The sequence below is a fragment of the Lagenorhynchus albirostris genome, chromosome 11 (genome assembly GCF_949774975.1).
Source record: "Lagenorhynchus albirostris chromosome 11, mLagAlb1.1, whole genome shotgun sequence".
NCBI lineage: Eukaryota > Metazoa > Chordata > Mammalia > Artiodactyla > Delphinidae > Lagenorhynchus > Lagenorhynchus albirostris.
In genome coordinates this window covers 60,820,471-60,835,958 of record NC_083105.1, presented here as the reverse complement: position 1 = coordinate 60,835,958, position 15,488 = coordinate 60,820,471, and the positions used below count along the sequence as shown (strand labels likewise).

Below are 15,488 nucleotides of genomic sequence, written 5' to 3'. Positions count from 1 at the left end.
TTCCAGGAAGGTCAAAGCCTCAGGTCTCCCAGGGGCACACCTGTGCTTCTTGGGGCATCCCAGGCCCAAGCCAGGCCCATGGGACACACACGATCCCCCTCCCTGGCCCCATACTGGTCCACACGTGCCTGGTGAGCAAGTGCCCTGGGCCGCCCCCTCCTCCAGCCCTGTCCCTGGTCCCCTGTACTGGAAAGGATTCCCCTGTCCCGGCCGTACTGATAAATATGGAAACTCCATCTTTATTGGCTGTATAAACATCTCTGGTCTGTACATACATTTCATACATCATAGTGCAGGGCCTGAAGGGAGGGCCGAAGGGGAGGCCCCAGCAGCACAACACCTCACCCCTTTTCTCAAAGCCCTGCCCACTCTGCCCAAACCAAGGCCTCTCCCTCCCAGAAGTCACTGAGGAGGGGACAGGGGTCAAGCAGCTAGGAGACCGGAGGGCTTGGTGCGGAGGACACGTTAAGCGCTAGAATCAAACACTGAAGCGAAACAGGCAACTGGCACAGGCAGCAAGCAGGGGCGGGGGCAAGGCAGGGCAGGGGAGCGTGGGCCCCGCGCCCCCGGGCTCTCGCTAGGGCTCTGGGGTCCCGCCCCCACCACGTGGGAGAGACAGGCTCTGGAGTCTCCGCCTGCCTCCCCAGGAACGAGAGACGGGTGCCAGAGGTGAGCCAAGGAGGGCAAGGGGGAGACAGGAGCAAAGGCCCCAGTCCCCCGATTTGACAGCCCCTCTCTCACCCCATCAAACACGTCATGGACACCATCTACGTGTGTACAGCTGGGGGAAGCCAGAGACTCGCATTCTCGGGGGGACTGTGGTGCCTGAGCAGGCAGTGAGGGAGGAAGCTGGCTCGCAGGGGAAAGAACGGAGGCCCTCGAGTAGTCTTCTCGGGACACCCGTCAGTGGAAGGAGACAGAGGGCCCAAGAGAGCGCCCCCCCAGCCCAGCCGGGGGGGGATGACAGCGGCAGTGCTTCACACGACGACGAGGACAGGAAACAGGAAAGGAGATGGGAAGAGGAACCCTGCGGTAAACAGAGGATGGGGTGTCCTGCTCCACCCCTGCCAAGCCTCACGCCCAACAGCAGCTGAGACGGGCGCTCACTCCTCTCCCCTCACACGGGCCAGGGTGGGAGGGGCACGCGGGAGCCCACGGCCAAAGCCAGTGGGCCCCACCCATGAAGCAACACCATCCTTTGGGCTGGTTCCTGTCCAGCCAGGAACTCTCGCCCAGGGACTAACAACAGGGGCAGCACCAGGTCAGAAACATGGGCACAGAGGAGCCTGGCAGGGGCCTGATCCGGTAGGGCAGAGGGACAACACACCCCCTGGGGCCTGCTGGGTAAGCAAATCCTCGGGGCGTCAGGAACGGGGTACCTGGCTCTGCAAAGGGCGAGGAGAGGGAGAAGGGGCAGGTCCAGGGGAGAAGGCCTAGCCACTCAAGGGGTGCAGATCCACTTTGACTTTCTCCCCACAGCTCAGCATCCCAATTGTGGGGAAGAAGCCCCCAGAAGGTACTACAGCATCCTTCTTCCCAATGATCTTGCCATTCCGAGTGAAGAAAACCTGGGGGTGGAAGAGAAAAGTGGGATAGGCAGGCTCTAGCCTCTCCTCTGAGGATGCTGGAGCTACACAGGCCTGAGCCGCGTCACTCCCAGCTCGCACCACCGCTGGCGAGAGACAGAGGACGATGCAGGAGGTGACCACGAGAGGGCGTCCCAAGGCCGGAAACCGGCCTCCCAGCCAGTCTCCCCACTCAGCAGCCCCACGCCCACAGCAGCCAGGGCTTCCCCTCTCCCCTCCCTGGGCTCTGCTTTTTGTACTAACACCAGACCTCACGGAGGCCCAAGACCCCTAGTCCAACCCCAGACACACCCCACTCACCACCACCTTCTTGCCCTCGTGCTCCTGTTCTATCTCTTCCCCATCATCTTCCTCTTCCTCTTCCTCCTCTTCCTCTTCCCCTTCCTGGTGCAGGTACATGACGTTCCGGACATTCCGGACAGCTCGGGCGGTCGGGGACAGGATCACTGTGTCACAGCTGTCATCACTGTCACCTGGGGGCCAGGAAACCTGAGCTCCTGTGGTACTGCCCCCACCCTCTGCCCGACCAGCCTGGTTGGCCATGGTCACCCCACTCACCCTCACTGTCCAAGATGTAGTCCCGGGGGAACATGATTCCACAGCCCATGATGTCCCCTTTGTAACAGCGTGGCCCAAAGGGGTCCCCCACACCACTGCCATGGAAGATCTTCCCGTCATCTGTCGGAGGGAGGGGAGAGGACACACACCTGAGGGAGGGGCCGACACCCTAGAGCCCCTAGAGCGGCCCCTGCTTAAAGCTGAAGTGTCCCTCCCTCCCTCACTGGCCCTGAGGAAGGGAGGAGAGAGAATGAGGGCACCAGATTAAAGAGAGACACACATCTGTCCCCTCAAGGGGCTAAGGGAGAAACTCCCTTGGGAGCTGGTCAGAGAGCGGGGGCCCTCGGGAGGGGAGGGAGAGGCGGGACCAGGAACTCACAGCCCCTCCTTTCTAAAGGAAGCCCTAAAGGAAATCAAGCCGATCAAAAAAAAAAAGAAAATGCAGAATCTGCAGGAAGGGTGCAGAGGGAGCCAACTCAGAGGCCTGGAATGTCCAGTTTGGGCCCAGATCCCCCACCCCTGTTCTGCTCCCCTGGCTTTTTGGGCTGGGAGGAAAAACACAGATGAAGACAAAGCGCTAGCAGCTTGGGAGGGGGAGAGCAGAGAGCGGCAGGGGAAAGTCTCTCGGGCCAGATGCTGAAGGCGAGGCCCCTAGTGTGGGGTCAGGGAAATGGATGTCCCTGTGCCCCTATACCGCACCCCACCCCAGCTTCCCCAGGGCAGCCCCTCACGCACCTGCATGGTAAGCCACAGACCCTCTGCTCCAGCCAGGGTGCCTGTTCTTGGGATAATCCTACACCAAGACGAGAAAAGAAAGCTGTGGTACCTCGCACAGGAAAGAGGATGCGAGAGTGGCTTACGAACCACTTCTGAAACAAGCTACGACCCAGATGGCTGCCCCCACCCCGGCAACCTCACCCCTTCAGGCACTGGAGGTCGCAGGGGAAGGTGGGAAGGTGCTTGGCTTTCCCAGCCAGGGCTGCAGGCTGCCCCCCACCCCACATCCAGGCCTTGGTGCGTGTGGTGCGCTCACGACCCTCTCTCAGCTCCGAGGTGACTTGGGGTCTGTGCCCTCACACGGCAGACACATACGGCCTGTTCTGTCTCGGGTTAGACCTCCCCCTGCAGCCCAGCCCCTTGATCTCCCCAAGAGCTCTGGGCCCCGGCCCAACAGCCCCAGAGCTGAGCAGCTCCACAGGCCAAAAGCCAGCACTGGCGCCCACCTTCCGGGCCAGCCCCAAGGCGATGTAGCATTTCTCTCCAGGGTCCACGATCTCCACTTCGAAGTAGTGGCTACGGGTGCTCAGCGGGTGCCGGGCCTGGGCCAGCCCCACGTCCACGATGCTCTTGCCCTTGCCCAAGTACTCCAGTAGCTGTGGGGGAAGAACCAGGGGTGGGGGGCAGGCTAGCACCCCACCCCTGGAAACCTGGTTCCAGGGCCATCTGGGGACCAGTTTTCCTGGGTCTCACAGAAAGCCCTGGCCGAAAGGGAAGGGATCCTGGAGGCACAAAGTGGGCCTCAGGGTTCCAGGCAGGCATGGGAGAACAGGGATGGGGGCAGGGGCGTGGAGGTGGCAGCACGAGCAAGAGGGCTGACCCCCTGCTAAAGGCTGCGCCCACCTGCCTACCGAGCCAAAAACCCTCTCCTTGCTGTGGGGACCCGGCGAGAGCAGCACGGCGATCCAGATGGCCGAGCGCCAGGACCACACAGGGGTCTGTACACTCTGCCATCACTTCCCTCAATCACCCTTCCAGGAAAGGGCCACCCAGGGGCTCTGAACACAGAGGAGAAGCAAAGGCTAGGCTGAGAGGAAGCCTGATGGCTTTCTCAGGGTGCCTCGGGCGGATAGGGAGGATGCAGAGGTTAGGGGCCAACTCCAGACGTCCGGGGGAGGGGAGACGAGCCCAGAAGCCAGTTCTGCCTGGGATGGGATTGATATAATTTCTCAAGGTCTTTGTTTTACTTGGCTTTGAACAGAGCTGTTTGTAGCGGGGTCGAGGGGAGCCAGGGAACCGAGGACGACCAGCTCTTCTCCTTCATTTAATGCGAGGGAGGGGAGCAGGCAGAGAGAAGCTAGAAAGGCAGGCGTTCCTGCCCCCAGCCCCTCACGGCTCTTTCAAGCTGGAGCAGGGGTGTGGAGGGGAGTTGACTGATGGGCTCTTGGGGCTCTTCGGCCCCACAGTGATCCTGCCTGGGCATGATGGGGCGGCAACCCCCGATCTGGGAGGATTTATTTATCAGTTGTCATGGTGATAGTAGGGCTGTGACTCAACCCCATCCCCTCTTTCCCCCACCCTCAGCATCACCTGGGATTCCTTAATCCCTTTTTAATTAACCAAACTGCCCCTCAAGACTTTCTTCTACCCTCCCACCCCTCCGGCCCTGAAGAAAATTCACTCCCTGAGGATCTCCTCCACTTATCCCTGGCAAGCCTCGGGACGCTGGCCTCTCACCCCACAAAGAACTCCTGCCTGAACAGGAAAGGCATCACACTCGCCTGCACCAGTGCCGAAGCCTCCATGTGTCTTCAGCAGAGGCAGGCGCTGCATCCTCAGCAACCCCTTCAGGGAGGCAAGAGAGGGACTCGGCCCCCTTCTCAGCCCTGGATCCCCGAAGCCCTGTCACCTCAAGCCCATTCTCCCCTCCTCTCCAGAGAACTGGAGGCGGGGGACAGGGGGCACCAAGAGAAAGGCCAGAGGTGTACAGGAGGCCACCTAAACTTTCTTCTCTCCTTCCTGCAGCCAGGACCATACATGTTTCGGGCTACACTGGCTCTGTGATATTCATACTCCTAGCCCAAGTCTCCATTATCTCACACTGCTTTCTTCCATCAGAAAGGGGTCCCCTGCAGGTGGTCTTCTGATTTACTGGGTATTATGAAGGCCCACACTGTTTACATTCTATTTCTGGTCCTCTGTATGTTCTCAGCGTGGCCTGGGTTCCTCCTCTGCATCTCTCCCCACAGGGCCCGGAGGGATGTGGTATGATGCACATTAACTAACATAGACTCCACCCAATCCGAGCAGCCCCCAGCCCAACCTCTCCACCCTGCATTGCAGAACTGGGTGGGGGATCCCACAGCTGCCCTTGACCCACTCCATCCAACTGGCCTCTGCATAGGAAACACAGTGTTCTCCACTTCCAGAGCCAAGAGACAGCAGACCCAGATCCTGATCCTTGGGAAAAACCCGCCCAACCATTCCCTCTGCCTCAGCCCAGAGGAGGGCAGGCTGCCGGTTTGTCTGTGGATAGGGTGGGGATGGTTCCTTAAGCTAAAAGGCCAGGAGGATGAAACACACTAACGTGGGACTCTAAAGCCCACTCCCCAGCCCGCAGAGCAGCTCAGACAGGCTGCTGAATGCCTGGAAGACTAGGGCCATGCACAAGCCACCTCTTCAAGAGAGGAACCACCCACCCCTTAGGGTGTAAGCCCCTGGATTCATCTGTTCCTCTCGCATCCACTCTCCTGCCCCTGGGCAAAGTCCTCCCAAGCCCTGGGAGCCTTCTCAGAGCACTCAGAGGAGCAGGTAGGGGAGAGTCTGGCCTCCCTGATAGATCCTTGCTTGAGTGCACTCCTCCCCTCCTTAGACTAGGGCTGGTAGAAACCTAGAGATGAGAGGTTTAGCACCTAGAGTCTGAGTTGCTAGAATCTTGATGCTGGTCCCTCAATCTGTGCCTCAGGTGCCTCTTAGTTTCTACATTTTTTTGGCCATGGCACAGGGCTTGCGGGATCTGAGTTCCCGACCGGGGATCGAACCCGTGCCCCCTGCAGTGGAAGCATGGAGTCCTAACCACTGGACCACCAGGATATTCCCAAGATACTTCTTAGTTTGAAAGAGAATCAAACAGACCTGGGTTCAAATCCTAGCTCCTATTACTTACTAGTCACTAAACTCAAGCAAGTGACTCTCACTTTTTTAAGCCTCAGATACTTCATCAGTAAAATAGGGGTACCACTACCCGCATCTCCAAATATGGGTATGATGAAGTGAAGTGAGTGTCAAGGGCTTAGCCTGGAGCCTGACCCCCGGTAGGTGATAAATGCACACGTCAGCCTTTCCCTGACTCAGGAAATGGGGGTGATACTGGAATATCCCAAAGTTCCCATGCTCCCTAAACATTAACAGTCTACAACAGACTGGAACTGCCAGTCACAGAGAAGGAAAGGTTCTCTCACCTCAGCCCTTACCCCCAACTAGAATGCTCCCTTGGGCTCCCAGGACACTCCTCATATGACTCCATCCCAAGGGGCCAACTGTCTTCCTCCCAGTATTTCTCCTCAAACAATACCCCCAATCAACAGGCATGCTCCTTTACATCTTTGGTGGGGGTGGGGAACTCTTTCCTTAAGGCTCCCAAGACCCCCTCCCCACCCCACCTCCCTCCACACACAACGGAAGTCTTGAGAGGCCAAACAGGTCAACTCCACAGAGCGGAGCTGCAGACCAGAGTGCAGAGAGCCTCCTGCACCCCGCCCCCTCCCTCATACCAGTAGCCCTTCTCAGCCTCCTCTCCTGCTGCGACCCGCCCTCCTCCTCTTGCTAGCAGAGACCCTAATCCCTCTTGACAGCAGCAAGGGAGGACTCAGTGCCCGGAGGGCCTAGAAGCAACTGAAACACGAACCAAGAACATGCTCCCCACCGGCCAGCTCAGGCCCCAACACGGTCTCCTCCTGGGTTGGGCCCGGGGGGGACCCCTGAGAGGGTGGGGCCTCATTCACCCCACTTTGTGTACCAAGGCTGTTGCCCCGTCACTAAGGAGTTGTTAGAGGAGCTATGAACAGAAATGAGAAACAAAGACAGAATGAGTCTAATCCCCCAGCCCTACCTACTGCCCCCCCCTTGACACATTACCTCACTGTGCAAGGCCTGGGGACAGGAATGAGGGGGAGCACCCCACGCCTGAGCAAACGCAACAGCAATTCTTCAGCATCCCGGAGCGCAGGGAAGGGGGTGCTCTTTAGGAGGGGAAAGTGAGGCCACAGGAAGCAGGGAACGACTTCCCTCTGGAAAGAGCCGGTCTGTCTATATATAGATCCTCAGATCAAACAAACACAACTAAATATTAACAACTCTCGAATCTAGATAGTGGGGATACAGTGGGTGTTCACTGTGCTATTTTTTCAACTTTCCTGTATGTTTGAAACTTTTCATAATGAATTGCTGGAGGAAAAAAAAGGGTCAGGAGTTGAATTCACTCTTCTGTATGGGAAGAACCAGTGAGAAGGGAGAAAAGAGGATAATTGAGACTACAAAACTGGGAGAAAGGGCTATAGGAGTAAAAGAATTCCAAGGTAGCCACGTAAACTCACCTGGGAGGCCCCTGGCTAAGCCACTAGACGGGAGAAATCCCCAGGGACATGGGAGTTTAAGCCCAGGAACTCTGGATTCATCTTATGAGAAGCGAGTAGGAGAGATTGGCTACAGAAGAGTGGGCCTGGGCAGAAGGCAGCAGCATATATCAGGCAGTGGAAGAAGCTGGGGTAGGGGTCAAGGAATGAATATCTGGGCTTAGTTCTGCTGCTAATTCGCTGTTTGACATTTGATCAAGTCTCTTCACTTTTCTCTGGGACTGCTTTCTCAGCAGTACAAGAGGATATATGGGAATGTCGGGCAGTCACGACAACTGGGGCGCAGGGGGTGGGGGTGGGGTCGGAGCTACCAGCATCCTGGGTCTGGGAACCAGGGATGCTAAATGGCTTGCACATCAAGGAACTGTCTCACCTAAGATGCCCACAGTCTCTGCACTGAGAAACCTGGACAGGATGGCATCAAAGCCTCCTCCAGACCTTTATGGTTCTATGGGGTGTCCTCCTGGGAACATCACCTGGGGCAGGAGACAGGCTGCAACAACAGCAGAGGTCTGAGGTCTCAGGGAAGGGCTCCCCACAGAGGGGGACGTAAAAACAGGAAGGGCAGAGAGGAGAAGCAGCTGTGCTGGACATCTTTAGAAATAGGAGGCACAGGCACAGCCTAATGACCTCTCCCAGGCTCCTCCAGGCTGACACCACTCTGACTGCTGGATCGGAAATACAGTGGATGGTCAGAGGGACAAAAAGGATGAGGCAAGAAGGTCAGGAGGCAAGAGTGGATGGGGGGCCGAGGGGCTGGCAGAAACTGGGTAAGTCACCCTCATTTGAAAGATGAGGTAGTTGGCAAGACTAGAAGAGAAGCCTGCGTCCCTCAAGAGGCTCATGCCCACGGCTGCCCCAGAGAAGCAAGTGCGCAGGGAGCAGTGTGCCTACCCTGGCAGCTGTCCCCAGCTGGGGTGCGGGTTTGACAGAAGAGCTACACTGAACAGCTTAAGTCAAGAAAGAAAAAAATTCTTAAATGTGTGGCCTGAGGGCACTGGGGGAAGGGCAGGGAGGAAGGAAGGCTATTTATAAATGTCTACAGGATTCCGCATCAATTAGAAAAGACTGCCTGGGAGGAGCAGGGAGCAGAGTGGGGACAAGTCCAGGCAGGGAAAGGGTGCCAGGAAAAAACTCTTGAGGAGAGGTCAAGGATGAGAGCTGGAACATCGCCCTGGCTCAGTCCCAAGCTCAACTCTGCAGATGTCAAAATGATGGTGGAAGGGGAAAAGAAAGGAGGGATGAAGGTCAGGGAGTGGGCATCTGAGGCCTCCTGGACCCTAGTGCCAGAAAGGGGTACAGAGTGCCCGAAGCTGCAGGAGGCCACACTTTCTGCCATTTTCCTTGTGTTTGACTCACCTTGAACTCCAGAGTGGAGAGCCTTACTCATAATCCACCCACTCCCCCACTCCCCCCCCCCCCCCCCCCCCCCGCTGCTTCTGTTTTGCTATCAAAGGCTGAGTTGAAAACAGCCTGGGTTGGGGTGAGAATGCCAGAGGGTGGAGGAAAAGGTTGAGCCGGGAAGGAGGGAAGGAGCGAGAGGGCCGCAGAGGGACAATTCAAAGTGGAAGGCCCGAGCAGCCCACTAGAGGTCAGGGCCAGACCCCTAAGTCAGCATCCATTCACTCCCAAACCAGTAAGAGGCACAGAGGGTAGATATGAAGAATTTCCCTCTCTCAAGGTCCATACACTTCCCAAGAAAGTTTAAAATCTAGGCAGGGGACTAAAGCAGGTATGGTGAGGTGTATAAAAAGGCCAGCTTTGGAGGATCAAGGACTCTCACTGAATCATTATCTGCCTCTATTCTCATCCTCTATAAAATGTAGGAAGGCAGAAGAGACTGTCATTGATGCTTACTCGAAAAAGAACTCAAAGAACCTTCCCCAGCATGAGTGGGATTTGTGACCACACCTGCTCCACAATGCAGAGAATGGAAAACTGTGCTGGCTGGGCTGGGATCAAGCCAAAAGGGTGTTCCAGGCATCCGGCCTCCAAGTCAGCCCAGCCTCTCAAAGGCAGGCGTGCAGGGCAGCAGCGTGCATGGGGTGGGGGGTGGGGGACCTGAAGTAACCAAAGAAGGCAAAGGAGAGCTACTGGCTACTGCTCGTTCCTAGGGTTAAGCAACTAGGCTGAGCTCTCAAACAAAGGGAAGGCAGGAAAGAGGACCACCGCTAAGGAGAACACAGATCTGGACTCAAGAATCATGTCAGGACGCCAGGCTCTCCTGACAAAATTCCCACTTTCCAAAACGCTACAAAAGACCCTGTCTTGGGACTTCCCTGGTGGCGCAGTGGTTGAGAATCCGCCTGCCAATGCAGGGGACATGGGTTTGAGCCCTGGCCTGGGAAGATACCACATGCCACGGAGCAACTAAGCCCGTGCGCTGCAACTACTGAGCCTACACTCTAGAGCTCACGAGCCACAACTACTGAGCCCGTGTGCCGCAACTACTGAAGCCCTCGCACCTAGAGCCCGTGCTCCGCAACAAGAGAGGCCACCGCAATAAGAAGCCTGTGCACCGCAATGAAGAGTAGCCCCCGCTCGCCGCAACTAGAGAAAGCCCGCACGCCACAACGAAGACCCAATACAGGCAAAAATAAATAAATAAATAAAGTAATTTTTAAAAAGACCATGTCTTCACTCCCTATTCTAAGCAATCCTGACATGCTTCTGTGGACCCCGGGATTCTGCCCAGCCCTACCCTTCCCCTTACTTACAGTTCCGCAGACTCTGACGTCGTGCAGCCGGCCCCACTCGTCCTCGTAACTGTCCACCATCATGACACTGTCGTCCTCACGGCCCAGCTCAGCGTTCAGGTGCAACCGCACCTCCTCACCCAGGGAGTGCATGCCCACTGCTGGGAACAGCCCATCGGGGGACATGGGCATGATGGTGGAGCCCACCTGCAGCGGAGGGAGGGGAAGGAAGGGAGGGAGCTGCCGCCTGGCTCACCTTTCCACAGCTCATCTAATTCTCACAAGGGGACTTCTGAGATGATGCAACCAGTCATCATCACACACGCTGACAGGTAGCAAAACAGAGGTACAGAGAAGCATAAAAAGCTGCTGAGTACTCCTAGCTGAGCAAGGTACCCACGGAGCTAAAAGGCAAACACAAGTCTCTTGTCAACCCCCCCCCCCGCCCCCCGCAAACACTTTAGGTACGCGTGAGTGTGGACTGGAGCAGGAAAGTGCTGAGCATAGGTGCTTAAGGAAGGAAGACCACTAGGCTGGCCGGCGGAGGCCTGAGAAGGCAATTTCTCAGGGTGGGAGACGGGGCTGGGGAGAAGAAGAAAGAGAGCTGGGGTCTCTCCTATTTGCTCTTATCCCATCCCTTCACCATCACTAGTCTCTCTCTGAAGAGGGAAGGAAAGGAGAAGTGAAATAAGGAACACGAAACACAGAAAGGACATATCCCCAAAAGCATTCAAGTCAAAAATCCCAAGAGGACCTCCAGCTTATGCAGCCAGGTCATAATCTCCCCATCTTTTTTTCTGCTCAAAACCTTCCCCCATATCACCAGTTCTGTCCCCCACAGTTTCTGCCCCTCCTCCGCTGCACAAACCTGCCCCTCTGCGTCCATCACCTGGGGAATGTCCCAGCTTCCCCTGGGTGTGGGGAGCATCTTCTCCTACATGCAGGAGACCCCAGGAGAATCTGAGGCTGAACTGAAGAAGATGGGAAATAAGCCCGTGGGGCCCTGAGCAAGCCCCAACTAGCAGACTCTTTCTTATTACTCACACAAATCCCTGGACAGCTTCAAGCCGTTTAAATCCCACTCAGGATGTCCCACTTACCCGCTTCCCATTTTTGGTGAAGAAGATCTGGGCAGTCTGCACATCAAAGGACACTGGCTCAATGCCACAGCCAATCCGGTCCCCGGAGTTGCACTTTGACCCAAACTGGCGGCCCTTGGCCCGGCCATTGTACAGCCTGTGGACAGAGCAGCACAGACACAGGACCCGAACCCGGCTTCCCAACCTCTCCCCAGTGCTCCTGCTTCCATCACTCCGCAACGGCATCGACCTCTGTTCTCGGCGGAGCTCCACCCTCCCCTTAAGTCTGCAAACCTCCAAGGGTAGCCAACAGGCCACCTTCCTGTCCCTATCAGAAAGGTCTATGAAAATACCCCAAGACCAGTGAAGGAATAGCCAAAGCCACCCTGAGGTAGTCCATTATATCCAAGATTCCCAAATCCGTAGGAAAGGGGTCGGGTTCCACAAAAGGCAACTCACTTGCCATCATCAGCATGGTAGGCTACAGAGTCAGGCAACCAGCCAGGCTGGTGATCCAAGCTGTAGTACTGAGGGACCAGTCCCACAGCAATGGTACCCCGGACCCCGCTGTCCACAATAGACACCTGGAGGGAGGAGAGCAGGGCACAGTTAGCAAGGAGGGGAGTTAGACATCAAAGGGGGCTGAGGCTCAAAGAGCAAAAGACAGGGGAATCAGAGAAAAAGTCAGGGCACTCAGAGGGAGAACTGGGGAAAGTGGGGGCCCACGTTACCACAATTACTTAGAAAACAATTTCCAAGCTATGGAAAAAGATGGGAGATGGAGTAGATGCTGGGCCTGGGTTAGGGGGTGGGAAAGGACATGGGTCAAAGTCTACCTAGGTGAAGTGCAGGAGAGCAGAAGGGACAGGGTGAAAGGACTTTAGGGTGTCTCTCAGATTAGGCACCATGCTATCTTGGGCCCTTTTCCCAGCCAACAGGATAATCCTGATGGAAAATGTAAAGGACCAGTCAAGAACCCAGTAAAAGAGCACCTTGGAGCTTAACCATCTCACCCCCTGCTCTGCCCACCCCCTGCCTTGATCACCTCAAAATAATTGCTGTCCTTTGTCAGGGGTCGAGAAGCCACGTAGCAGCCAACTTCACCAGAGTTTCCATGGTAACTGAAGGAGGAATGAAGGGGAAGTTCCATTAGCAGCCTAGTCCAGGGGTTGGGGGGAGGGCCTCAGCATCCCCAACCCCCACCCTGTGAGGGCCAGCACAGAAGAGAATCCATCAGGCCATACTTCAGGACATCTGCACAAACACCATAACAAGATACTTGAGGTCACCCACCCCACCCGCCACCTCCAGCCAGGGCCCAGCCCACGCCAGACCAATGCAAGCCTGGCTTCTTCACTGCCGGTGGGGAAGAGAAGGCGGAGCCTCCCTCAGTTGCCTATTAGGGGTCTCACAACCCTGTCTAACCTCAGTCCCTCATGCTGCAGCTTCGGCCCTTTTCCTCTGGCTCTGTCCTCGGTGGAGCTGGAGAACGGCTGGTCTCTATCCTCGGGACCAAAGCCCTTTGCAGACTGGAAGACAGTTACTCAGTCCCCACTCCTCAGCTTTCTTGTCTCCAGGCTAGATAGCACTACTTCCTCCCCCGCTTCCAGTGACAACTTTGTGACAGAATTAGACTCGGATGGAGTCAGGGGAAGGTTCAAGCCAGAAAATAGAGCGAAAACAAACACAAACACACAAACCAAAGGGTTGGAAGGCAGTAAGCAGGATGCACTACAGGACTGTCCTTCACAAAACAGGAAATCCACTGCCTTTGAAATGGCCATTCTTCACCGATCCCAACTACAGAGATGCAGGCAGGAGAGCCCGGCATCGCACAGACTCACTGGAGTCCTTTCAACAAGGCAGCTGGGCAATTCCGGAGACCCCAGCAGCCTCCATCTCTGACATGACTGCTTCCAATGCAGACCAGGACAGAGGGACCCACAGACACAGGCAGAGGGGGGTGCGGGGTGAAGAAGCATATACTACTCCATTCGGAAAGGCCTCCAGGGTTTACAGCATACCCCTCGCTGTGCAATGCAGACAGTCCTCTGCCTTTGCAAAAGCCCTCTTTCGTCTCTAAGACCTGGCACAGAAAGGAAAATGTGGAAGCACTCCCCGAAACTCACCTCAAAGTGTCTCCATCTACAAGAATGTGCTTGAACCTCTCCTGATATCGGAAAGCCCGGACCTCTCGAATCTCCCGGATCCGCCGGCGCCAATTCAGAAACCGGTAGTGCAGGTTGAGGTCATCCATCTTGTTCATGAGAACAAACCTGCCAGGGGGAGAAGGAGATTGAGGAGGAAGAAGCAAGGCGCTGAGCAAAGTACCTCAGCCTGTTCCACCCAGAATGCGGAGAGGACACTGGACTTGAAGCCAGTTGCCCAGATTGACCTCAACAGTCCCCACCCTCATCCTTTCATTCAGCAAACATTTACTGAGCTCCCACTATGTGCTCCTACTGTCCTAGGTGCTAGGGATACAGCTGTGAACAAGATGGATGGGATGTCTGTTCTCATAGCACTTCCATTCTATTGGGGGAGGCATGACAGCAATAAACAGACACGACAACGTTAGACAGTGGAGGAAAAAGCAGAGTGCTCTGATAAAGAATAATGGGGTGAACTCTATGAGATGAAAAGGTGACAGGCACGTAACAAGCCCAAGAAAGAGCATCCCAGGCAGAAGGGACAGCCAGGACACAGGTCCCGAGGGGCAAGGCAGTTGGCATGGTAGGAAAATAGAAAGGCCAGGTGGCTAGTGTGTAGGGAATGGGAGGGAGGGAGAATGTACCAGAAGAGGATGGAAGGAAGGTAGGGGCCAGATCAACGCCCTACAGACCATGTTAAGGAGTGTGAATTTTATTTCAAGTGTGATGGGAAAGCTCTGGAGGGTTTTATGCAAGAAAATTGTATGATTTTAAGGTTTATCAGATCGTAAAGCTCATTCAGGCGGTTGGTTGGAGACTAAACTGATCCCATAAGAGGCAAGAACAGAAGTGGCAAACAATTAATTAGGAGGCTGCTGCAGCTGTTCCAATGAGAGATGGCATCCCCAAAGATGGTAGCAGTGAAGATGGAGTGGAGTAGGATGACCCAGGTATTTAAACCACTAACAGCGCTAACATATGAATGAATGAATGAATGAATGGACGAATTTTTCCCAAAGCGACAAAAAGGGGAGGTACTTTCTCTTCCCATCCCCCAAACCCTTGGACAAGGGTTCCATCCAGGCCTGACTGTGCCTTGCACACAGCAGGGGCTTAGGAAGCCTCGGCTAGGCTGAATTCAATCCCAATGCGCATATTACACGCGTCTGCAGTAGCTACAAGCCACCGCGTGACCAAAAGGGTAGGCAGCTGTGGGGCAGCCCTAGAATTGGCCTCCTTGGCACTCGGCCAGGGGGCTCGACCCCAGGTCGATGTTGGCGCCCAACCTAGGGGCATCTGCTTGCCTAGAACCCCACAGCCTTGGCGCCGCCGATACGCGGCCGCACCGGGCCCCGCCTCCACCCCGGGCACAGCCCGATCACTCAGACGAGACCCGGGGGAAAGGGGCCCTAGCCCGTCAGTGTGACTACGCCCAGCCTCCCCAGGCCCTGCACTGGGCCAAGGAGGGTCCCCAGGGAGGAAGACCAGTGACCAGAGCGCAAGACCCCGCCCCTGACTCCGAAGCCTCCTCCCAGGACCCCAGCCTCCCGCCTCAGGCTCCGTGGAGACCGACCCGAGGCCTCGGGGACCCCGCCCCCGATCCCCGCCTACCGGGGCCGCCGCGTCCTCCTCATCCATAGGCCTCTGAGCTCCGCTCGCTAGCTCTTCGGCCGCCGCCACCACACACATCCGGGTCCCCGCCCTTCCAACGGTCCCCGAGACCCGCCCCTTTCCACCCACCCCGGCCAATCTGCAGCGGCTGAGGACAACAGGCACCTGCAGAAGCCAATCGAAGGACGCAGGCCGGGTCGGGCGCGGCCCGGTGAACCCGGTACCTAGTGCCGGGTAAGGGGCTACTAAATACGGGTGTGGAGAGGGTGGGAGGCGGCGACGTGGCAGCGTGGACGCCACACTGGGCGCCCTGGACGCTGACTGGCCGGTCAAGGGGCGGCTCCCTCCGGGCGGGGTGGGCGGGGAAGGTCGCTGCGCACCCACAAATACTGCGACTGTTGCCTCAGCGCTCGTTCAGTGTTAGTCGTGAGGCTAAGAGCTTTGAAGGAATGTCCTT

The 15,488-nt window shown here is 56.5% G+C and overlaps 1 protein-coding gene across 2 annotated transcripts; it reads right to left on the bottom strand.

Annotated features, from left to right (window-relative positions):
* Positions 1 to 213: 213 nt before the first annotated feature.
* On the bottom strand, positions 214 to 15,262 carry SPRYD3 (SPRY domain containing 3). 2 transcript variants are annotated; one of them, XM_060166131.1, is made up of 11 exons: positions 15,161 to 15,262; positions 13,400 to 13,546; positions 12,316 to 12,391; positions 11,730 to 11,854; positions 11,292 to 11,427; positions 10,213 to 10,398; positions 3,368 to 3,517; positions 2,880 to 2,937; positions 2,145 to 2,264; positions 1,887 to 2,059; positions 214 to 1,568 (listed from the first exon to the last, which is right to left on the bottom strand). In XM_060166131.1, the coding sequence occupies exons 2-11, from the start codon at positions 13,534 to 13,536 to the stop codon at positions 1,434 to 1,436; spliced, it is 1,296 nt and encodes a 431-aa protein (XP_060022114.1). In that variant the 5' UTR covers positions 13,537 to 13,546; positions 15,161 to 15,262; the 3' UTR covers positions 214 to 1,433. The 2 variants fall into 2 exon arrangements, with proteins under 2 accessions (XP_060022114.1, XP_060022113.1); XM_060166130.1 differs by lacking the exon at positions 15,161 to 15,262 and adding an exon at positions 15,032 to 15,130.
* Positions 15,263 to 15,488: the final 226 nt, after the last annotated feature.

Excerpts from the sequence above, each read along its gene's own strand:
- SPRYD3 (XM_060166130.1), bottom strand. The coding sequence starts at position 15,054 with ATGAGGAGGACGCGGCGGCCCCG. Across the intron at positions 3,518-10,212 it reads ACGTCAGAGTCTGCGGAACT|CTACTGGAGTACTTGGGCAA; the intron begins GTAAGTAAGGGG and ends CTTCCCCCACAG. Across the intron at positions 2,265-2,879 it reads GTCTGTGGCTTACCATGCAG|ATGACGGGAAGATCTTCCAT; the intron begins GTGCGTGAGGGG and ends TCCCTCCGACAG.